Raw genomic sequence first — 25,379 nt, forward strand, 5'->3', positions numbered from 1 at the left:
GGTGATCGTGGCAAGGCGAAGGCGTGATCGTACCGCTCCTCATGATTTTGTGGTGTTATGATTCTGGGAATACGATAAATGTTTTGTATTGAAAACCTTTTTGTAAAGAATTATTGGTATTGAGATGTTTTTGAAAAATTTAAAATTTGTTGTGTTTTTCGGTCGTTACATTTACAAGCTTAGTTTTGTCATTTTAAGACCTTGGACACTACTAGAAAAACAGCCTTTTACGACGCTCATTGCGTGTCGTAAAAGGCTCAGACGACGCGCAAATGCGTGTCAAGGAAGGCCATGTCATAAAGAGAGACGACGCGCATTTATGACGCTCATTTACGATGCGCAATTACGACGCGCGTTTACGATACGCAATGCTTATCAAGGAAGGCCCTATCATAAAGGAAGACGACACGCATTCGCGTGTCGTAACCTTATGACGCGCGTGTTAATGACACGGAATGCGTATCAAGAAAGCCCCTGTCAAGAAAGGCCATGTCATAAATGAAGATGACACACATTTTTGCGTATCATAAATTTAAATGTTTAAAAAAAATATTTACAAATTTACTAATTTTCAAATTAAATTTGTATTTAATGTCTCGTAATAAAAAATAAATGTCATATACAAAAAATACAATCCATTGCATAAAATTTAATGTCATACAAATAAAATACCATAAATAACAAAGATAATTCATTTCACTAATATGTCAAATACAAATAATTATTCCAATAGTGAGTAAATGTTATAAAAAAATGAACTCAAGAGAAGCAGAATATACAATTGCATTATCTAGCTTACTATCTGCCAACAACTCTCCGTGTGTTTGCTTTTTGCTTGAGTCTCGTTTCCTCCAAAACTACTAGATACAATGGCTTGCTTCTTCCTCGTTACTGTAAGCAGAACCGAATTACATTAGATGCTAATGTAATTAATTATGTTGCTAAGGATAAGGGTGGGGCTACTAGAAAGACTTATTTATATTCAGCTAGAACATAAGTATCTTTATGAATCTTAACTAACATGAGAACAAAAGGCTTATGGATGTTAATACATAATAGTTCAGGGGCACAACCATAAATAAACAATTAAATACTACATGTGGGTTTGTTGTTAGAACAAGGTTGCAAATGCAGCTGTAAACATGCATGAATTATAAACATCATGTAATAAAACTAATTGTATTTTACTCTAAATTCAATAAAACATTACAATTATTCATTTTTTAAAGTCTCAAATCTTTAATCTTGTAATTCATTCCACTTCCATTTGTAGTATGATGAATCTGAACACAGAAGTGAAATGGCAAAGAATTCTTTAGAGAGATATACTCACTATTATGAACGTTGGGCTACTAACCAATCAATATACAAGGGCATAATTGTAATTTTCTATATATTTTTAAATTTATGTTTCTGATACATACTACTTTGATTCTTTTTTTCACATTAACAGTCGAGGCAAAAAGCACTTGCGGATTTACTGCATATGCAAACACTTGCGGATCAGGGCATATCAGTAAATCACACAAAGGTTTAATACATCCCTCACTTACCAAATACCTGCATTTTATTATCAGCAAAAAAACAATGTAACTACAAAACTTATAGTTATTATGGGTAAAAACGTGTTGCAATTTCCTGAAATTTGCTCACAAATATTGGGAAATTGAAGACAATATTTTAGGTTTATGAATCTCACTTGATTTGGTCATGGCTTCCACCTGAAGTAGCATTAGAAATAGCCCATGCAGCCTCCTTCTTGATGTCAAATTCTGCATTTTGAAGCAGATGAATAAGAGGGCCAATGATATTTGCTTCAATCACTGTCTGTAAAAATCACAAAGTAGATGATATATCAGTCAAGAAAATAAGGTTTGATGATTAAATCTTGATTAAAAAAAATTAAAATTATGACCTGAATCTGCTCCTTGTTGCCAGCGGTTATGTTTGATATAGTCCAACAAGCTTCTTTCTTGATACTTTTTTTGTGGTTATTGGTCAACAAGTTGAGAAGACAAGGCAAAGCTTGATGATTGATTATATACTACAACAAACAAATGAAAGTGAGAAACGAATATTATATTTATTTTCTATAATCTAAAAACAAATGCAACAATTTTCTTTGAGAAATATTTGAAAAGAAATGCTACCTGAGTTTGCATATCATCTCTTGTAACAATGTTACCAACAGTACGAAGAGCAGGGATAAGGACAGATGGAGAAGGGTGACTAAAAATATAGAAAAAGGTTAGAACTTAAAAAAAAGTTTTAAAGATCCTAACTTTATTCAAAAGAAGAAGAAGAAAAGACTCACTTCAATAGCTCAACCAATCTTTGACATACATTTGCTTCAATAACAGCTTGGATTTTATCATTTGTGCCATCTGAAAGATATGAAAGAGCCCAACAAGCATCTGTCAAAACTTCTTCATCGTTTGAATGAATAAGTTTTTGTAAAGCTGGAAGTGCAAGTTTTGTCTGTGAAAAGTCAAGACAAATCAGAATTCATCATTACAAATGTTGAAAAGATAGAGCCAAAAGAACTATGTGGGTAGTTTAGTCTTTTCAGAAACAAACCTGACTAAAAGAAGGTTGTGGTTTGCCTCTGCAAAAATTTGAAAGTGTCCATGTGGCATTTCGCAACATGGATAACTTAGCATGCTCGTTTAATTGGGATAGTAGAGGAATCAAAGCACCTTGTGCAAGTACAAGGTCACGACATTTAGGGGAATCACCAGCAACATTTCATAAAGCCCATACAGCCTAACATGTAGATAAAGTGAAATTGAAGTCATGATAATGAATTTGTGAATTGAGTTTATGAAATACAAAAACCTCTAAAAGATACTTGTCCTCTAACATCATCACTTGGAGATGCAAGAAGCTTCACAAATATTGGAACAGCACCATGATCAATCACCACTTTTGTGTGTTCAGATGTCCCCGAAGCAATATTAGTCAAAGCCCAAGCAGCCTCAAACTACAGAGAATATATATTGTTTATATAAAATACATGTAACTATTGTGTGTATTTTATATTATGTTACAGAATGTTGAATTTCACCTGAAGTTGTGGGAAATCCTCCCTTACAAGAAACTCAACAAAGCGAGGAACAACACCGGATTGAATAACTTCTTCAATGGGAGGGCTGCGTTCTGGTTAAAAATGTAATGGATACAAGATAAGTAAACTCATAACTCAATGGAGTTATGCCTTTAACAGTTGCACTTATCATGTGAGGTGTCTCGGAAGCTAAACTGAAACCTAAATCATAACGATCCTTTGTAAAAAAGTTAGAAATAGATATAGTAGATATATAATTGAAACCCTCCTCGACTAGAAAAATTACCTCTCCATGCCCTAAAATGATTGAAAATGATAGTGGAGCGAGTACTCTATGACTACATTCATAATCATCACGGAAGATTGAGGTATCCATAAAATATGAAACGGAAACATCATTTTTTACAGAACACTCGCCAATCAGATGACGAATCTAACAAACATAGGAAGGAGAAGTGTGGTGAACCAGAGAGAAGACGAAGGGTGGTGGGTGCCTGGGTGGTTGTCGAGCAGTATGGGGTAGAGAGAGAGAGAGAGAGAGACTTGTAGATTAAGACCATGGCGGATGAGGCATTTTATCAAACATGTTGCGTGCATCATCGATTCTTCCCCATTTACTGTATAAGTCGATTTCTCGATTTCTATTTCTCTTTCTCCCATTCCATTCTCCGACTTTCTGTTGCTGTGATAGAGAGTTTCCTTCCGTCGCTGGGATTTGAGTAGTGTCACCACTCCTCCGAAGGCTCTGAGTTTTCTCGGTCTAGGTCACCAGACCTAATGTTGCTGGCAAGGGCAGGCGAGGTGAGATTGTCGGAGATGAGGGGCTCCATCGGCTGGGTGACGCTGGAAAGCGTTGGACGGTGGGGCGGGGCTAGACGGAGGTCAGAGGTGGGAGGCGCCAACACCAAGAGAAACGTCCGAGGTGGGAGAAGCTGTCGACGTCGAGAACCGAGAAGAAGAGAAAGGGTTTGTCGAAGTGAGAAGGAGAGAAAGGGAAGTTGAAGAGAGAATGAGCAGTACAAGAGGGCATAATCGGGGCAAGTTCTTGAAAAAAAAAGCCCTAGCTACTAGGGAAATTAAAGTGGAGGGAGAAAAAAAAGGAAGGCGGGGATTTTAAGTTTTTGGGATTTCATTTTCCCTGGATGGAACGCGCGCGTTCTATTAAAATTTATATAGCGACGGTCGTAGACGACACGCAGGTGCCCTCCGTGTTTTTATTTTTTTTTTGTTTAGACACTAATTTTAGGGCATGCAAAAATGCGCGTCTGAAATCCTTTAAATTTTGGAAGAGATGACATTATTTTTTAGACACTCACCTTTGCGTATCATAAATCACTGCGTGTCATGGTTCGCGCGTCGTAAAAGGCTATTTTTCTAGTAGTGGGAGCTTTATATGCACGTAAAGTTTGCAACTCTAAACATGCCTTGGGAAGCTGGATCTATAATTTGGAGCCTTAACATGGCTTAAAAAGCCTCTGTATGGATGAAGGACTGAAGGAACTCGGCGAGTCCGATGAAGATTGTCGTGGGCTCGGCGAGTCAGATGAGTGACACAGCGAGTTGGTGAGTTATGCAAGGAACTCGGCGAGTAGCTGAGGGTACTCAACGAGTTGAGGTCAACATAGACTGTTGACCTTGACCGATGACTTTGACTGTAACCAAAGGTTGACCGGTGGACTTCTGGGGACACTGTTGGGAAATTGGAAATTTAAAAGTATGGTTCTATGGTGAATATAGGTGGTGAAGTTATCCCCACTATACTAAGGGGTCTAAGGCACAAAGGTCGGCCCATTAGATATGATTTCCTAGCAGTTGGTAGTATGTTGATTATGAGTTAGTGTTGCATGTTAGTTGTTATGCCAATTAGGTAGATCTGTAGGACTACCTATAGTATCATGTGATTATTGGTATGTGCATTAGTTGTATTATATGTCGACATATTATGTGGGATGGGTTGAGGTGATACTGCTTCGTGCGGTAACCAACAAACCCGGGAGCATTCCAGATACGAGCTGAGAGAGACTCATACTGCGGGCTCAGTGGAAATTCAGATGTGAGTTGTGGGCCTGGAAGGCAATCCAGACTCACATTGTGGGCCCAAGAGGTAATCCAATCTGTAAAGTTGTGGACCCAGTATATGCTGTTATTTGTATATGTATTATGTGCAGTGTATCAGTATTTTAGGGGAACTCGCTAAGCTATCGGGCTTACAGTTTCAGTTTATTGTTTCAGGTACATCAGGAGATCGTGGCAAGGCGAATGCATGATCGTACAGCTCCTCATGTTTTGTTTATGTTTCTGGGAAAGACTCTGATATAGACTATTTTGAAAGCAAATCTATAATAACTGTTGGTTTTAAATGTTTTGAAAAGTTTTAAATTGGCTTGAAATTTTTGGGTGTTACAATTTAACATACCATCAACACCTTCGAGAAAAATAAAGTATAATTGTTTAACCAAAGTGTTATTTCATTATATTTATATTTATATGATAATAATAAAATATCAGTGAGATAACATTGCAGACGAATTGTTAGGAACGGAAACCCTAATCGCTAATTTCAAAAAGGACTTGCAGTGCAAGCCTACGGTACAGATGTAGTAGTGGTTGTCGACATTGTTTATAGTAAATCTAGCGGGGCTGGTGCTTTGGATTGAGATTAGATTTTGGGTGTCACAGTTGTCGTATGCCTCATTCGTTACTTCTGCAACATTATGAAATCCATCGACAAAATTAAAGATGAGAGTATCATCAATTATGAAGGTATCGTTTAGAGACCACATAGCGTAGAAACCAGCATCTTGTGGCACTGCCCAGCCGAAGGAATCGCCGACGACATGCTCAGTTGCCACCGAGTGATTGAACTCCATAGATGCAACTACCATGGCTATAATCAGAAACAAACTTGGCTTTAGGTTTGCCATTCTTGATTAAGTAAATATGTGTTCTTATTCTTTTGATGGATCTTCCGAGTAAAGCTTTTCGTCTTATGCTATGAGAGAATAAGTTTTGGGTGTATTTATAGGAAAGTTGGAGTTGTATATGTTTATTGAAGAAATTAATGTTAATTAATTTTAAGTATTCACATAGTTACATTTGTAGATATTTATTGTGGCATTAACTGTTATTAGTATTTGTACGTGATTTAGACATGAATAATAAATATTTTTTTATTTTGATATACGATTGATTACATGTGTAAAGATGGAATACTTTTATTTAGCTAATTACTAAATTATTAAATAAAGGTTGTCTTATTATGAAATGATATTTCTTAAAAAAATGTTGTAAATTGTAAAATATAAATTAACTTATTTTGACAAAATCGATTTTGTGAAATATCATTGTCTTTATAAAATAAAATTACGTTGTGATTAGTCTCCACCAACTTTCTTACAGCTCAATTAGAAGAAATAACAATAATCTTTCAATTGAACTGAAAAATATCTTACAGCTCAATTAGAAGAAATAACAGTAATCTTTTAATTGAACTGAAAAATATCAGACATTAGACAATTATGTCCATTAAACGCAAATTTTCATTTAATTTAACGATGCAAAAAAGGGTTATTAACTAAAACATTAAAATGACCGTAATTCCCATTATCACCCATACCCACATTTTTACTAAATATCATAAAATATAACTATTTATCATTTTAACTCCTTAAAATCCATGCTAGACTAGCCCATTTGATAGAGATTTTTTGTGTATTAGATTAAAGATCCCAAGCTCTATATCGGACATTGACGATTTTTACATATAACTTGCGAAACATATTAAAATTTATGGTCAAGAGACAACTGTTTAAAGCGTATGGTCATTATGATGGAAAGCGTGAGTTCGAACTCTACTAGTCTCGTTCATTTTTTTAAACTTTCAAACATGCTAGTGAAATACATTGAACTCAGTTTTACTTGCAGATGGATGTGGTTAATGTGTAAAGTCTTTATGTTGAAGAGAGTAAGTTAAAAGTCAATGGTCCGTTTTAACTTTCAACCAAACAAAAACAATTTTATGCAAAACATGACTTCAATTACGCTTTAACCAACTGTGCTAACATACATCTTCAAATAAAATTTCATAATCACAAAGTTTAATATAGTTTCCATGTTATAGGTGTCTGTATAACTGTATCCATGAGATCATTTTGTTATATTTTCTAAAAAAGGTTTCAATGATGGCCACCAAAATTTCATCATTCTAAATACTTTCTCATACATTTTGACTTTCCAAACACAATAAATGGATGTCTAGCTTTTCACACATAACAAATGAAAGCTAGTGCGAATAATAAGTTTGGGTTTAATAGACGAGCTTTTAAGTTTTAAAAGTAAATAAGAGAAAGTTAATAAAATGGTTAAAGAGTGATCCCCCACAATGGCCAACATAGGCATATAAGAAAGATTCAACTTCAAATTAACCAACAAACTAAACCATAACCATACATCATCATATCATGTGAAAACTACCATCACTTTCATTCCCACTTATTTTCTTGCCTCCGCCTTCTTTTGGTCTTTGGCTGAAAACACAACACCAAACATTTATATATAAAAAAATATATACAAAAGCATATGTATCTTTTATTCATTTTCATAAGAATAAAATATAAAAAGATTACCAGCTTTCTCTTCTTCTCGTTTCTTAGCAGCTTCTGCCCTCTGTTGTCTGATTAGAGCCAACCGCTCTGCAAATACAACACATGGATAAAAGTTACTTGGCATACATTAATTAGACTGATGTCAATAGACATAAATGCCCTCATCCCAATAAAACTACTGATATGAGGAAGAATGCATGCTTATTACCTAGATCCTTCTTTGCTTGATCTGTTTTCCCTTGTTCTTGCAGCTTCATATACCTTTCATGAGCCCTCTGTTTCTCAATTTCTTCTCTGTAAATAAACATTATAACTCAACTCATATGGGGGTGTTTTGGTCTTTTAAAATATGGAACAAAATAATAATCAGAAGAGGAAAAGAATTTACAAACCTTTCACGTCTTGAAAGTTCACTAGTTTTATCCAGCTGAAAAGCATAGCAATCAGCAGAATTGATCAAAATAAATCTCTATGTGTTAATATATATATATATATATATATATATATATATATATATATATATATATATATATATATGTGTTAATGGGTAGTACTTACATCAGCATCTCTTGCTTTCAAGGTCTTGGGCCTAGCCATATTAGGGTTCTCAATGTCAATAACACCTTGGGTCCCTTTCTTCTTCTATAAAACAAAAAGGAAATAGAATAAGCAAACACAGAATTTATAATTTATAACTAAATACAAAAGAATATATTTGTAAAGAAAAAAGTGTAAAAGTTTACTGACTTCAGATTCTTCCTCAGATGACTCTTCAGATTCTTCATCAGATCTTTCCTCTTCAACTTCAGCTTCTTCCTGATAAATCATGCATTAGTCAACAACTATATGTAGATCTTTTTAATTTAATTTTTTTAAACCTTGATCCTACTTCAAGACAAGTAATAAAATAATTCATTCATTTTATCAAGATTAATCTGAAGAAGAGCATAAAACAAGACTCCATAGCCACTGAATGAACAATAAGAATCATATAGAATAATACACTTCAAAGCTTATTTTATTTGTAACCAAAAAATCAAGTCTTCTGAATACAAGGAGATACAAGAATATTAGAATAACAAAAACTTATTTGGTGTTGGTTTTTTTATCTAGAAAGGGAAGAAGCCATGATGATGCTGTTCCAGATTTTAATTTATGTAATCTGTGAAGACATGTTCATTTTGGACATCAACAATTCAACCTATTTCTTTTTAATTTTTTTGAATATTAAAATTACCTTTTTAAATGTACGAGGTCGAGATGAAGTGCCAGCAACTGCAATCATTAACAAAAGAAATCATATTAGTTAACATGTCACACGAATAAACATCATATTGACCTAATACTCAATATTTTACCAATTGTCTTTACATTATTTGTACTACTTATTTGGACATTCTTGCTTGCTTAACTATGTGTGTAACTTTGTATGTATTCTATGTATGCAAAAAAACGTTAGATAAATTGTATCTATGTTTTACAATGAATTTTAATTCACCTCATGATTGTGGCATCCCAATAACCTAAATCCAAGTATCATGCACCAAAAACCTTGTTGCCCTGTTAGAAAATTAGTCCTTTCATATCACTACAAAACCCCTTTTGGAACCATTAAAACCTAATCAACAAGAACAAAACCTAATCATTTACATAGAACCAAGAACAAAACCCCTTTTGGAAACATTAAAACCTAATCAAGAAACAAAAGTCCGGTTATCCTTTTCGAAATGAATTCATTCGCCTATTTCAACAATTAATAGATTTAACAGAAACCCAAATCAAATCCAAGGTCTATAGATTATAGAAACCAAGCACCGAAACCGAACGAATATCTTAAATCGGACTACTACGGATCCATTCCGCATAAGAAAGTTGCATATAAAAATCGAATAACATAAAACTAAATTAATGAAAAGAAAAGGAGAGTATGAGTATAAAAACATACGCATCTCTTCAGGAGTAGAGAACTGGCGACGTCCAGTAGGCTTGCCCTTAAACTTCCCTCTCCCCATACTTGATTAGGCTAACAGTGGTCGATCAGAATCGGAGAAAGAAGAAGAAAAAGAAGCAAGAGTTTTGTATTAATTTGAAAATGGTCGCTCCACACCTCTTTAATCGGTGGGTATTTGGGATAAATTTTCCCCTGTATTGGAGAATGGAGAATAAAGAAGCGAAAGAAACCCTAGTCGCAGTTGGGCTTGTTTGTGCCTTGTGGACACAGAATCTATCAAGCCATCAAGGGGTGGTGTACGTGGAAAGGTTGACCGCCGTAGATTTTTCGCAAATTGAAACAGAGTATCTGATTCTATTTTTCATTTACTCTTTTTTTTATTTTTTTATTGAAATTTTGAAATAAATGTTTTCATTAGTTTTGGGCATCCTACTTTTCTACTTTCATAAAACAAAAATTATACTAAAAACTCACTTTGATTTATTTATTATTAACATTATGTTTTTATTATTTTTTCTATTATAACATTCATTATACAATAAAAAAATTTCTTATTATATTAATAATGTTATTTAAAGACAGATTAGTCTATACATTTTCCAATATATATATCTTAATATGAAATTAAATGAACATGCTAATTTAGTAATTTGCTAGATTTTCAAATTACACTATCTTAAATTAAAAATTAAAAACAGAATATTGTGACACGAAGAAATAAAGATAAATAAATAAAATATACATTTGTCATTTATTGTATTTAACCATTTACGTAGTCAAATCTTCAGAATAATTTGTGAAAAGATTGTGACGTGATTGGTAGTAGATATGAATGCAATGCTTGTAGGGTATAAAATGGTAAAGCAAAATGAATATTTAAAAGAACGATTGATCATACAGATGTTAAAGATAATATTCATGGTCCCCTGTTTCTTCTTATACGTTTTTAAATTTGTTGTGTTTGGAGATTTTATTACCTTCAATAGATTCTAATTTCTAACAACAAAAATATTATGTACATTTGGTGTGTATCAATCATAGTCTTTATTCTTTATATTCCATTTGCACATCCATCATACCAAGAGAATATTTGACTTAAATTGTGGTTTAACAACATAAAAAAATGTAAATCAAAACTAAAATTATTAATTTCATGTCATCGTCCAATATTAGTAAGAAACACAATTTTGATTCAATTTTTCTTTATGATATCGAATTATTTCACTCCATAACAACTTCCCTCTAATATGCATCTAATTTTATGAATTAAATCAAAGAACAATACAATCATTTATTCATAGTTTTATTATTTTATCGATCCAATTAGCTCAACATCTATACTTACTATCTTTATCTTTTCCTAATAAAAAATTTAAATCTCCACATTAACAGGTCTAACCAATACAAAATGTGACCCACTAATTTCTGACATCACCAACTCTAACAAAACCACCTCCTTCGGCTGTTTGATTTTCAATGAAGGCTCAAAGAATCCTGCTCCAATAATTAAAAAGAATAATAAATATAAAACATTTAATTTTTAAAAAAAAAAAAATTGATTAAAGACTTGTAATTGATCATCTTACCTGGTGAGAGTTTTTTCCTTCCATATAACTCTTGGGTCAAAGGATTTGATGCCCAATTATTAACAGCAAGAAGGCTCGTGGGTTGGAATCCTACTATTTTCCCTTCTGATGATATCACAATCTGAAATTTGAGCTCATGTCACGATCTATTCTTTGGATTGGATGGAATGGAATGAGTTATTCCATTCCATTCCTTCCCTGATTCCATCATTACCAAACACTGGCTTATAGTTTTTTTTATTGGGTTAAAAGATAAGAAAGAAAACCTGATAACTTGCGACTTTATGTCCAGATGCTAATAACAAATCATGGTCAGTTTTATCAGTTGGAGTGAGAGTGGATGATGCTGACGTGGCATTATTGTTGTCATCAACTTGAATCAATCTTGTTAGGTAATCAGGGAGTTGACCTGTTGATACACCACCACCACTTTCTTTTCTTATCTCTCCACTCCACCCATAAACCGCTTCAACTTTCTTCAAAATTGAAATACAAACCTCTTCCAACTATCAACACAAAAGACAAAAACGCCCATTGAAATAATAAGACACAAGTGAGGAGGAATTGGAAAGCATCATATGAATATATATAATTACATACCATAGTAGGATCCATGGACCAAAGACGGATTGAATCAGTATGTGATGATTGGGGCTGTTGATTTCCTCTGAAACGGTTTTGCCCATTTTGAAAACGGGGCAAAAAGATCCGACCCATTACAGTAATTGCAACAATTAAGCATCCACTTATGATGAAAATAGATACCATTCTCACAAAAGAGTTACCTTTCTGCAACAACAATATCAATATCGTAACCTTGTTAAAAGATCACATGTAATTTAAGTGTAGATTAGAAAATATCTATCCAAGAAAAGTTAACAACTTTAGTACCTTCTTCATGTGCATGTTAGTAGTCATGGAAGCTGCATTGTATGGCAATTTTTTATCAGGGAGTGTGAATAAATCCTCATAATACATATCCAAGATGTTAGCCAAACATACCTGAAAATAAAACTAAGTTATATCTTTGCATTTATCCCAAAATAAATATACGCAAATTAAAGGAAGAACTAGAATACCATTTGGGAGTGGGTAAGAAGGACTTCCCACCTATTTTTAGCAGATTCTTTCCATCCTTCAAACTTCAAATTTTGTAATTTGTCACTTTTGATTTGCAATCTGTAAGCAGGAATATATTCACTTACCCATGAACTAAATTCATGTCCACCAATTTTTTCTAATTTAGAAAACACAGACCATGGCCACCAATTATACTTCAATGCTGTTTCTTTAGGTTTATAACTTTCCTTCATTGAATTAAACTTTTCAAGCAAAGTTTTAGCACTTTCAACCACTTCATCCTCGTGTACTTTGTATAAGATGACAGAAGAATCTTGTGATACGATTTGTTCGTGTTTATGAAATAGATGGAATATGTTAAATGATGATTTGCCTAATGAGTTATCAAGAAAATCCCTTTTGGTGCTTTCAAGGGCCGAAATGAAAATCACTTCTGCAAGCTTGGATATGGCTTGTACATCTGAGGAACCGAAGGTGAAGGAAGCAGGGACCTGTGGATAGGAAAGGACTGTTATACCCTTCTTTCTGAATATATGTTTGGATTAAGAGTAAGAGAAAAGAGAAGGGTGTTTAAACTTTAACCTCTCTTGGGTTTGCAAGATCTTTCATATTTCTTGTTGTTCCTGGTGTAAACAAGACAAGTTCAAAACTCCAAAGTTGTCTCAAAGTCACTTGTCTGAATGTCATTGCTAGTATATTTGTAGATGTAGTGCTTGAAAGCATGTCTTCAGTTAGATAATCTCTGAGACTTTTAGCTCTCTCTTTCACTTTTCTAGATGGCAAAAACTGTCGAAAGGAAAGATCACAATTCACAGTAGAAACAGTTTCTTTTTGTTATTAACACCATTCCATTATCAGTGATAAATTCGGTTATTAATAGTTGAACACTAAAAATGGCTTAGGGAGGGTAACTATTAACTAACCAGTCTGGTGGAGATGGTGCTGTGTTCATCGGATTGGCCTGGGAACACCGTCTCCGCCACCATGACATCCAAACCATGATCAATGTGTTCGTCTGCAGCCTCACCACCGTCAGCGGCCGCTGCTGTTAGGGCCTGTTCCAAGTTAACATCTCCAACAACAGTCAGCCGACCCAAGTCATTCTCGTAGGTTCTCACACATGGTATAGACTTCACATCTTCTCCTTCCAGAATATCAAGAATGTATTGCTGGGTTTCCGGCAGCGGAGGCCGCGACGGTGTGGGGACAGAGCGAGCTCGTACCGTGAGGGAAATTCGAGAAGGTTTTAGGCGAATTATGGGTCGAAAGACGAAGCTTTTGGCTGTAAGAGTAGTGAACTTTGAAGGGAAAACCTGAAGTCGGACAGGAAGCGGATGAATAAAGGAAGCCATTGATGCGATTGTGAAGCTGTGCGAAGTGCGAAGAATGTTTGGCTCATTTTAGAACCATAACTGCGCACGTTAGCAAGGGTTTTGGGAAAACCTTGCGATGGCAAGTTTTAACTAGTAGTACACTGTAGATCCAGGATATTTGGGTACTTGACAAAAGACAACTACTAATTTAAAGAATTGTCATAATCAATCCCTATTATTTTTGTTTATGTAACAATAAGGTGAAACCGAAGAGGTTAACCGAGGCATCTTGATATTGCCATATTTATACTTATTTTTAGGCAATATTTAAGTACATTTTTATTAAAAAGTAGGTAATTTGTTTAGAATAATGGTACTTATGAGCTTAAATGTTATTTACAGCCAAAAAGAAGACATTTTGAAGAAAAGGGGACTGAAAGCGTTAAAGAAAGAAACTTTGGGAATTAAAAGAGTAAAAGTGAAGAAAATCTGGAAAAAAATTATTCACGACGTGAGACTTAAAGGATTCACGACGTGAATCGTTGGTTCTAGAAGATATGTACGCGGGTGAAGGAATCCTTGAGGGGCACGGTTATCTACAACTCACGACGTGAATTTCTTACTATTCACGACGTGAATTTATGGATATCAGCAAACATATAAATCCTTGACCATTACGAATAGAGACACCCTTGGGCAGAAGGAAGGAGTTCCAGAAGACGATTTGGAGCAAAAGAAAGGTTCTGGAAGAAGGTTTTCAACATCAAAAAAGAATAAAGGTTTATATTTTGGTTAAATAAGAACATGTCTTTCATTATTTTTAGCTGTGTTGGTTTAGTTGCTATGATGAGCAGCTGAATCTAGCTACTCTTGTTTAGCTAGATGAAGCTTTAAACTTATAAATAGTTATATGTTTATGGATTAAGTTTAGTTGGTAAAAATTGCTTGTGTTTGATTTGTATAACCTAGCATGCTACTGTTTGTTTATCTAATTGCTTGATTGCATGTTCTGTGTAGCTTAGTGACCATTAAACTGCATGAACCTGTTTACCTAATGATTTAGTGAACATTGAATTGTTAGAGCTAGGATTGACCAATCTTAGTTAGTAATTAGAATAAATAAGCTTAGCTGTGCTAGAGAACGTGTATTGTGATCATAATTGTGTTTATATAACAAATCTTACATAGCATATTTACATTCATAATTAGTTATGTGTTAATTATGTGTGAACATACATGGTTTGACATGAATTAGTTAATTATTGGTAAAGTTAGAACTAAATTACTAATACAACTAAAAAACCAACTTAATAATCCGTAATCATTAGCTAGCCATAAGGGAGAAGTGGATTCAAACTAAACAAGAGTGTGTGTTTTTAATTATTGAATTTGAATTTAAGTTCATCTGATCTTGTAAAATCAGGTAAAACCCCCTTTAAACTTGTTAAAAATTAGGTTAATTTAATAGTAAGTAAATTAATTAGTAACACCGTTCCCTGTGATCGACACCCGACTTACCCAAGCTATATTGTAATCTGACTAGGTACACTGTCTATAAGTGCATCGTTAGTTAAGTTTGTTAGGTTATAAATATTAAAATTAGTGAGTACTTCTGTGCACATCAAGTTTTTGGCGCCGTTGCCGGGGAACGGCTTAGATTATTAGTTTATTTAGTTGCAACAGATTAATCGCCCCTTTTTGTGGAATAAAATCTGCAAAAAGGTTAATTGGTTATTTATTTTTGCTAGCTTAGCTTAGTTTATTTTTTCTATTTCTGTCACAGAGTTCACGACGTGAGTTTTAATAAACTTACGACGTGAAAGCTGAGATTTCAGTTTTTAGTTTTTCTTATTTTAGTCCAGTTTTACGTTTTTAGTTTAGCAAGTTGCAGGAGTTCATGACCAGAGGCTCAAACACACCCTTGGTGCCACCACTTGAAGATCCCGAGTCTGCGATTCACAAGAAAAAGACGCCCTTGCAAGAATTTAAGTCAGCTTTTTCAAGGAAGTCAGGAAAGAAGACAGGAGAGTCAAGTTCATCCGCGAGGCACAAGAGCAATATTGAGCACTTAGATCAGACAACCGTCCAAACCGAGTCTGAATACGATACCGAGCCGGAATTTGAAGAACACACGAGCGAACCCGAGAACGAGCCAAGGAGCGAGATGGCAGCAATTGAAGAAATGTCCATGGGAGCTTACAAGAAGCGGATCTAAGAAGATGTGGGTCCCGGTTTAGTCCAACCCGCAATACCTGCCACTGCCACATTCGAGCTGAAGGGACACATATTGACTGCCCTGAAGGACATCCCATTTTTCGGGAAAGATCGTGAGGATGCTTTTAAGCATCTAGATGAAGTCAATGACATTGCGGAATACTTCAATGTCCCAAATGTCAACAGAAACACAGTCTTGCTTAGGATGTTTCCCATCATTTTCAAAGGAGCTGCTAAGGACTGGTTAAAAGCACTCCCACCGGGTACAATCACCACTTGGGCACAAATGCGTGAGAAATTCATGGACCAGTTTTGCCCGCCATCCAAGATAGCCAAACTCAAGAAGGCAATAGCCAACTTTGAGCAACAGCCGGGGGAGTCACTATACGAAGCATGGGAGCGGTACAAGGGCTTACTCAGAAATTGCCCTCAGCATGATCTAAATATGCAGCAAGAGATGTCAATCTTTTATGATGGGGTCAACGTGATGACAAGACAACTCCTTGATTCTCAAGGACCTTTGACAAAGAAAAATCCAAGGGAGGTCAAGGAGCTAATTGAAGAATTCGCGAAGCATGCTCGCGAATACCACAACCCGAGGCAAGAAGGAATCAAGGGCGGAGGAGGGGCCCAAACTGAAGAAATAGCAGCGGTCATGGCCATGCTGAATAATATGGACCGCAGGATAACACAGATGGACCAGTCGATACATGCCATAAGAATGGGTTGCGAGAGATGCAGTGGTCCACACTTGACAAAGGACTGCAATGCAGATGAATATGGGAACAGAAAGGTTCAAGTGTGTTACTCTAGTGGGGATAAGTTTGATGAGGACTGGAGGAAACCGAAGAAGGAGTGGCTGCCATATGAGGAGTATAAGAAGCAAAAAGAAGAGAAGTATAGGCAGACAGGTCGAGGCCTTTATCAAAATGAGCAGCCACCAGCCGAGAAGAAACCCGACCTAGAGACCATTTTAATGAAGTTTATGGAAGCTTCAGAAAAGAGACACGATGCCACTAATTCTGCCATTCTGGACCAACAAACTTTGATAAAGAATCAGCAAGCCTCCATCCATAACCTTGAAATACAATTTGGTCAACTAGCCACTCTATTTCATGAGAAGTTATCCCCGAAAAATACCAAAACGAAGACCCAATCTCATTTAATGGACATAGACACCGAAGAAGAAGCCATCTCGGAGTTCCTGGAAGCATTGGAAGAAGAACCACAGAAGCCCGAGCAAAAGATGAAGAAGATCAAGCTCGAAAATCATGAAGCTGTTGAGTTCCAGAATTCACGACGTGAACCTTATATGTTCACGACGTGGGCCCGTCATGAACAGCAAAATTCTGTAGTTAGTTCAGTTTATCAGCCGCCTTTTCCTTTTCCTTCCCAAGCTACCCTTAGTCCACTTGAGAGAGAGCATAAAGAGTTTGTCAAGCATGTGAAGGGGATCCCGATTAATACTCCCTTTGTCGAGTCTTTATCCAAAACTCTCGAGCATAAAAAATTACTGCAAGACTTGATAGACACTCGAAGGCAATTAAAGAAGCAGTCTACAGTGATTCTAAGTGAACAAACTTCAAAAGCTGTGTTAGGAGAAACACCAGAAAAGATGGGGGATCCTGGACGCCTCACTCTTCCATGTGAATTTGGGAATAAAATGAAGGTTAATGCTTTAGTCGATTATGGGGCTAGCATTAATCTAATGCCTTTTTCATTTTATCAAAAATTAGAGATTCAGAAGATGAAGGCTACAAAAATGAAGATTCACATGGCGAATCGTTCGATGACACAACCCCGCAGCATCGTGGAGGATATTTTGGTGAAAATTGGAAATTTGTTTTTCCAATAGACTTTGTAGTCTTAGACATGAAAGAAGATCCGGATGTTCCAATAATCCTTGGTCGGCCATTGCTTAACACTGTTGGAGTCCTTGTTGATATCCGCGAGTCTAAGATCACCTTGAGAGTTGGAGATGAAAAAGAAGTTTTTGGGATAGAAGATGGCTTCCCAAAGGAACATGTTCAAGAAGAGGTGTTCACAATTAACAAAGACAATGAACTAGAAGAACTGGAGAAGCTTATGGAAGAAGAGATCAAGGCAGTTCATCAAGTCAAAAGAACAAAACCTAGAGCATTTGTTCCATTTTTGGTTGAAGTCATAGCTTACAAAAGTCCACCTTCTTGGGTGAGTAAAGAGGATGAGATGACAAGTGATGAAGAGGAGGTCACTTCAAGAGTGACAAAGCCGGTGGTGAAAGAAGAGGAGGATGCGATGAGGTGCAAGGAAGAAACTAAGGGCACAAAACGCAAGCTTGAAGAAGAGGAGAAAGTTAAAAAAGAAAATTCAAAGAAGGCATATAAAAGGCGAGTTCAAGCTTACAAGAGGCGATTCAAGGAACAAAAAAAACCTAGTAGTGGATTCTTCTGAGGACTCAACGTAGGAGGCACGGAGTCCAGCTCAAGACTCCAAGAAAAAGAAGCGCTTCTCGGGAGGCAACCCGAGTTTGGTTTGAAAATTTTTCTTTTTCTTTTTGCATTTTAGTTTTAAAAACTTAGATCAAGTCATCGAACTCTATTGGAACAAAATGTAGGGACCTTAAAATGGAAGTAGTAATAATTGAGAACTTAGTCAAAATTGATTTTTCTTCCAGACTTTATTCACGACGTGAATAGTTAGCCGTTCACGACGTGAATTGTGAATGAACCGGACACATAATCCATGATACGACTTAACCCATTAGATTGGCAAGCCCAAGATCAATCTGTGAGTACATGGCCCAAACTTAAGCCCAGACACTATTCACGACGTGAATCTTACAGAATTCACGACGTGAATTTTTAAAAGCACGGGACCACATAATAAGTCCCTGGAAACCAGTAAACTCTTTCAATTGTTTATTGTTCACGAAGTGGAAGCAGAAATTGGTCCCCCTTGGTCCCCATTGCTGCGATTTTAGCCGACAAATCCACTAATCTTCCTTGTGCTTACGTAATACTTCCAACAAAGGTACCAATTATTGATTATTAAGTTTAATTTTTACTCTAGTAGAGGAACTTAGGGTTAGGGTTTGTTAAATGACGAAATTAATTCTTTATAGTTCGTAATGACCTTTGAATGTTCATGCTAAGTGTTTGGAAGTAGTATAGGAGTAAAACCCAAGGATATTTTGACTGGATTTCTCCCCGATGAGTACGATTCTGCCTTCTGCAGTTGCGAACTCACGACGTGAATCTTACATGATTCACGACGTGAATTCTGGGGCTGAACAAAATTCATTTTCCTCTATGTTTAATTTGTGGATATTTGTTTTGGCTTTTTTTTCCGTGTTTTTGCAGGAATGACTCCAAGAAGAGAGGTTCCAGCTGGGGTTGCGGGTTTGCACCTGTTTTACAATTTTCCTGCAACAATGGCCCGTGATGTTTTGACCCGTTGGAACAACAAATTGGGGTGGCTTTACAACAGGGAAATTGTAGTTGCTCCAACAGTCAATTGGAAAAGATTGAGGGAAGTAGGGCTCGTAGACCGGGTGGGCCCGTTCTTGACAAGATATTCATTGGAGATGGGTATTCGTTTACCTGTTCTGGTTGGCAGAATCTGTTCCGGGTGCAAGAGCGGGTCTACAAGGAGTTTTGTGTCGAGTTTTTCGCAACGGTGACATTTCAGGAAACGGTCCAAGATCTACATTGGCCACAGGCATTGGTATTTCGATTGGGGGGAGAGTACCGAGAGTGCAGCCTGGTTGAGTTTGCTTGGAGAGTAGGACTATATGATCGACAGGAGGCTATGACTCCCGAGTTTGGCATGTTTTTGAGTGGGGCTTCTAGAGGATATGCGGAGGGTGTCACGGGGTATTCTTTTTGGCATAACATTGCCTCCGGGATGTTTAATTCCGGAGTATCTCCCGAGAGCAGTATTCGGTCCCCGATCCATCGTTTACTCCACCAGTTCATTACCTTTTCCATCAACCATAAGAGGCATGGCGACAAAGTGACTAAGCAGAACTTATTTTTCTTATGGTGCATCTTATAGCCTGGTGTCTGTTGCAACATTCCGTATTTTCTAGCTCGTTTTCTGACCGGGTCTGCTGCGAGTTCGCGCCCTGGGAGCCCCATTTGTGGGGGGCATTTTGTTACTCGTTTGGCCCGTTCTTATCATTTGGTTGTTCCCGATATTACTAGATCCATGACGTGTGTGGACGACCATGACTTTGGTATGGGATATTTGGAAACTATGCGGGTGGTCAGAAATTTTGGATCGCATTGGGGCATAGTTCCATCAGATGTTGAGGGTGATGATGAGGATGATCAGCCAGCCGATCAACCTGCGCCAGAGCTGAGACCGACGCGCAGGAACGTGAGAGGAAGGGGAGACCGCGGGCAGCCAATACACCCACCTGCTTCCATGGTTGGTGCGCCTTTTGGGGGTGATATGGCTGATTACTTTGACCAGTTATCGTTGAGTGTGAATTGGATAGGCGGCACGATGGAGAATGTTGTTCGGCATCTTGGGGTGGAGCAACCGCCTCATTTAGGGTATCATTACCCGATTTGCCCACGATGGTCAGAGTATGGTGGTCGTAGAGGTGATGGAGTTGGTACCAGTGGAGCGCATGAAAATGAGGAGGATGATTGGTCGTTATTTTGTTTGATTTGTTTTAGTTTGTTTTTAGTTTGTTTTTATGGGATTGTAAGAACTACTTTGAATATTATGTTACTTTTATTCTTCGTTGTTGATTGTTTCTCAGAAATTGCTAAGGAGCGCCTAGGAAGGATAGCGAGTTATGAATGCGTACGTTTTTAGCCGGGAGTGTTTAATATCGAGAGTCGAGACCCATATTTTCAAAATAAGTGTGGGGTGAGTTAACAAAGTGGAGCGTCAGCGAAAGAGTCATAAACTGATGACTTTGGAAGAGTCTTAATACATTAAGACATTAGAAGAAGAATTGAGCAATGTTTTATGCTTGTCCAGTTTTCACGACGTGAACGTTTATTATTCACGTTGTGAGTCAGTTATCAGGAGGTTTTCAGAATACGCTCAGTTTCGATCTCACGTCGTGAATTGTTTCACACTCACGTCGTGAATATTAGATTTTTACAAGATTCAAGGCCCTTGACATTTTACTCTTCTATGGGTTGATGCTATTCTTCTTGTCAATATATTCAAGATTATTTTGACTAATTGTTTTTACCACCATGCAATGTGGCATATGCTTTCCCACATTGGTCATTCTACTTTTAAAGACTTACACCATATTTGAAGACGATTGAAGGCTCGATTTCGTGTTTTGCCGGTACACTCCTTATTTTTTGAGTTCAAGAACCAAGTTTCTATTTTTGGAGTCCATATTCAAGATGCACGTTTTCCACAGTTTTGGAGATGTTCACGCCACTATCCCAGGGGAGTCTGTTCCTTTTTCTCCCTTTTCTTTAAGTATCTTTAAATTTGATGCATACAATGAGGGCATTGTATGAAATAAGTGTGGGGTAGAAAAAGTAAATTGCTAGATAACCATAGAAATTGATAGTCAAAATTGGAAATTTTGAAAATTTTGAATAATTAAATCTAGTAATAATAATTTGAGCTATAATTGCTAGTATTATGTTGGATGATTCGATGAAAGTTCAAATGTTTAGTTGAACCAATATACGTTATAGTGCATTTGTGGCTTCCCTTATTTTAGTGAAATCATGGAACAAAAACATGACCCCGCTTGGTTTGAGGGATGCAATATGTTTAGCAGCCTAAAGCTGAAATGTATCCAGGAAAATTATTATCATTAACCAATAAAGGTTGAGGTTGAGCGCCTCTGCTTAAGCATGTAGGTTTTGAGTAAAAAAAGAGAGGTACATGTTAAAATATATATATAAAAAAAGAGAATAACGAGAAAAAAGTGAAGAATTTTGGAGCAAATAAAGTGAATATCAAAAGATCAAAATTCCAAGAAATTCAAAAGTTGAAGATACCAGAAATCAAATTAAATAAGGTGGTGAATTCAAAGAAATCAAAGATCAAATGTCAAAGAAGTGAAGAATTCCGAAAAAGCTCCATAGTGGTATCAATGATTGTAATTCTAGATTATGTATGCTTAGGTTGCTCAACTAAAGATACCTTGAGGATAAGGAGGTTTTCTGCGGATGGATTTGGAGGGTTGCATAAAATGAGCATTGTTCGGAAAAAGTGGGCGAGTGTTTATGAAGATTGTGAGTATTTAAAGTATGGGGGTACTTTAGGAAATTTTAGACACAAATGCATGCGTTGAGGTCTTGGCATAATGCCTGAGCTAGAGTCGGATTGTTCCATGTGATGTTAGTAATCAAGGATTAAGTTTAAATTTGCTTGAGGGCAAGCAAAGCCTAAGTGTGGGGTATTTTGATATTGCCATATTTATACTTATTTTTAGGCAATATTTAAGTACATTTTTATTAAAAAGTAGGTAATTTGTTTAGAATAATGGTACTTATGAGCTTAAATGTTATTTACAGCCAAAAAGAAGACATTTTGAAGAAAAGGGGACTGAAAGCGTTAAAGAAAGAAACTTTGGGAATTAAAAGAGTAAAAGTGAAGAAAATCTGGAAAAAAATTATTCACGACGTGAGACTTAAAGGATTCACGACGTGAATCGTTGGTTCTAGAAGATATGTACGCGGGTGAAGGAATCCTTGAGGGGCACGGTTATCTACAACTCACGACGTGAATTTCTTACTATCCACGACGTGAATTTATGGATATCAGCAAACATATAAATCCTTGACCATTACGAATAGAGACACCCTTGGGCAGAAGGAAGGAGTTCCAGAAGACGATTTGGAGCAAAAGAAAGGTTCTGGAAGAAGGTTTTCAACATCAAAAAAGAATAAAGGTTTATATTTTGGTTAAATAAGAACATGTCTTTCATTATTTTTAGCTGTGTTGGTTTAGTTGCTATGATGAGCAGCTGAATCTAGCTACTCTTGTTTAGCTAGATGAAGCTTTAAACTTATAAATAGTTATATGTTTATGGATTAAGTTTAGTTGGTAAAAATTGCTTGTGTTTGATTTGTATAACCTAGCATGCTACTGTTTGTTTATCTAATTGCTTGATTGCATGTTCTGTGTAGCTTAGTGACCATTAAACTGCATGAACCTGTTTACCTAATGATTTAGTGAACATTGAATTGTTAGAGCTAGGATTGACCAATCTTAGTTAGTAATTAGAATAAATAAGCTTAGCTGTGCTAGAGAACGTGTATTGTGATCATAATTGTGTTTATATAACAAATCTTACATAGCATATTTACATTCATAATTAGTTATGTGTTAATTATGTGTGAACATACATGGTTTGACATGAATTAGTTAATTATTGGTAAAGTTAGAACTAAATTACTAATACAACTAAAAAACCAACTTAATAATCCGTAATCATTAGCTAGCCATAAGGGAGAAGTGGATTCAAACTAAACAAGAGTGTGTGTTTTTAATTATTGAATTTGAATTTAAGTTCATCTGATCTTGTAAAATCAGGTAAAACCCCCTTTAAACTTGTTAAAAATTAGGTTAATTTAATAGTAAGTAAATTAATTAGTAACACCGTTCCCTATGATCGACACCCGACTTACCCAAGCTATACTGTAATCTGACTAGGTACACTGTCTATAAGTGCATAGTTAGTTAAGTTTGTTAGGTTATAAATATTCAAATTAGTGAGTACTTCTGTGCACATCACATCTATAAGAGCAAATGAAAGTATAACAAAGCAAGAATGTCCATAGGAAATTTGGGCGTGTTCGTGAAGCTTTTGGTAGCTTTTAAAAAATTGAGAAAAAAATATTGTCATTTTTAGCTTTTATTTCAAACTAGGAGAAGCCCATGCTCCGCATGGGGTGAATAGGGTTTTGACGTTAATTGAGTTTTGAATTGACAAAATAGATAACATGTACAAAACACAAAGAAATGTGACCAAAGTCAAGAGAGTTGGAAAAGTGGTGGCGCAAGTTTAAAAGAAAAAAACAGAGGGGGCAGTTTTGCAAAAAGCTATAAAAGTGTTAGAAAACCAAAAAATAAAGTTTGTGGCTAAAGTAAGAAAGTTAAAACTTTCCTGTTCATTCATGCCCACGGGATTTAGATCTTTTATCTTTTAATTTTTTTATCTAATTTTACACCTTTAAGAGCTAAAAACTAATTTTGTTGAACTTTTCTTCACAATTAAAAGCTATAACTTTTAGGTTTCAACTACCAACTAGTTTTGTCAAACATGTCCAACATATACAATGACAATAATATACATTTTACATTCATATTGTGTGTCATGGACGTCTGAATGTGTCCATCCTCACATAATATACATGCAGTTGTACACATACAAATATACATCAACTTTGCATTTGAATATGAATTATTAGGTATTTTAGGTTACTATTGTGAATTAGAACCTTCATATTTGTAATATTACATATGATATTAAAAAAATGAAATCACATGTATTGATAATAAAATTACATGTGTTTTGTAAAAATATAAGTGGTTTGGGGTCAGGTGAATGAGATCATGTATGGAATCAAGAAATAAGGTGGACATAACCCTAATGTCATAACCATCTAAAACCAATTAAAAAAATTAAAAGTTCTGACACTTAGTATCATAACAACTTACCATCCAAAATCCATCCTAAAAATTATAGGTTCGGGTCATTTTGTCATCCCTAAATATTATTGATTAGTATAATATGAAATTTGAATGATATTGTCATAGTTGGTTCTTCTGGCTAAGCAATTGATCATTTAAGTCATGCCTTATCTGAATCTTTTCCAATCAAGGATCATGGGCGACTACATTACTTCTTAGGGATTAAAGTACTTCAACGTTAAGGGGGATTACCTTGTTACAACACACATATGTGTCTGTAATGGATAAGTTTGCACTCGACTGTCACACCCCAAAACCGAAACGGCGGAAACATTCTGGGGTGGATGACGTTATGTCAAATATCACAACATATGCAGTATAGTAATCAAAGTACAACAACCATTTCATTAATAGTAATAGTTTTACATAGTTTACATTACATAGAAACATCAAAGTAATACAAATAATAATATAGGTGTAGCTTGGTACTAAACTGTCTTCACCAAAAGCTCCTGGGATGTACCTGTCTATTGCTGACCTGAGAATACAAGTTATTTGAAAGCGAGTATCAACTTTTTTATAAATGCTGGTGAGTTCATAAGTATTTAGTGTCATTTTATTCAAATAACTTTATAAAACGTAGTAGTTTAGAATCAACGGTGTATTAGAGTCCTTACCAGAAAAAACTATATTTTCTAAATAAAAGAAGTCTTCTACCAAGACCCGACAGTGTTAATTTTTTTTAAGAGAGTTTCCCTAAAATATTATCATTACCAATATACTGTATTTGACTTTAAAGAAAGTAGAAGGATATCACAAGTAAAAACTTTAGGGAAAATAACATAGGCCTCAACAGGAAATATTGCTGACCAAGGCAAAAGAAATCATAGACTCCAGGAGAGTATCGAATGAACGACACGCCTGGCTCAGTCTAACGAAAGGAGACACAGATCCCAG

At 35.8% G+C, this 25,379-nt stretch overlaps 2 protein-coding genes, 1 non-coding gene and 1 pseudogene across 4 annotated transcripts; all 4 read right to left on the reverse strand.

The window, feature by feature from the left end:
• Positions 1-1,223: 1,223 nt before the first annotated feature.
• Positions 1,224-5,988, reverse strand: LOC145098555 (importin subunit alpha-1a-like; annotated as a pseudogene). The gene is made up of 11 exons (XR_013704567.1): positions 5,658-5,988; positions 3,215-3,265; positions 3,065-3,156; positions 2,849-2,980; positions 2,578-2,763; positions 2,315-2,478; positions 2,151-2,229; positions 1,916-2,044; positions 1,700-1,827; positions 1,425-1,560; positions 1,224-1,283 (listed from the first exon to the last, which is right to left on the reverse strand). The product of XR_013704567.1 is annotated as an importin subunit alpha-1a-like (transcript).
• Positions 5,989-7,363: 1,375 nt separating this feature from the next.
• LOC145102008 (28 kDa heat/acid-stable phosphoprotein-like protein) lies at positions 7,364-9,878 on the reverse strand. The gene is made up of 8 exons (XM_079039325.1): positions 9,614-9,878; positions 8,906-8,943; positions 8,416-8,484; positions 8,227-8,310; positions 8,061-8,095; positions 7,877-7,962; positions 7,690-7,755; positions 7,364-7,590 (listed from the first exon to the last, which is right to left on the reverse strand). Exons 1-8 carry the CDS (start codon positions 9,678-9,680, stop codon positions 7,556-7,558), a joined length of 480 nt encoding a protein of 159 aa, XP_078895451.1. The 5' UTR covers positions 9,681-9,878; the 3' UTR covers positions 7,364-7,555.
• Positions 9,879-10,890: 1,012 nt separating this feature from the next.
• On the reverse strand, positions 10,891-13,721 carry LOC145102009 (deneddylase). The gene is made up of 8 exons (XM_079039326.1): positions 13,209-13,721; positions 12,868-13,071; positions 12,285-12,776; positions 12,097-12,207; positions 11,806-11,994; positions 11,472-11,711; positions 11,206-11,326; positions 10,891-11,113 (listed from the first exon to the last, which is right to left on the reverse strand). The coding sequence occupies exons 1-8, from the start codon at positions 13,635-13,637 to the stop codon at positions 10,992-10,994; spliced, it is 1,908 nt and encodes a 635-aa protein (XP_078895452.1). The 5' UTR covers positions 13,638-13,721; the 3' UTR covers positions 10,891-10,991.
• A 2,425-nt stretch (positions 13,722-16,146) lies between these two features.
• Positions 16,147-16,253, reverse strand: LOC145103430 (small nucleolar RNA R71). The gene has a single exon (XR_013706523.1). It is a non-coding gene; the product is annotated as a small nucleolar RNA R71 (small nucleolar RNA).
• Between the last annotated feature and the right edge of the window lie 9,126 nt (positions 16,254-25,379).

This window comes from Lactuca serriola, chromosome 4 (assembly GCF_051521515.1).
Source record: "Lactuca serriola cultivar US96UC23 chromosome 4, Lser_US96UC23_V15, whole genome shotgun sequence".
Classification (NCBI taxonomy): Eukaryota; Viridiplantae; Streptophyta; class Magnoliopsida; order Asterales; family Asteraceae; genus Lactuca; species Lactuca serriola.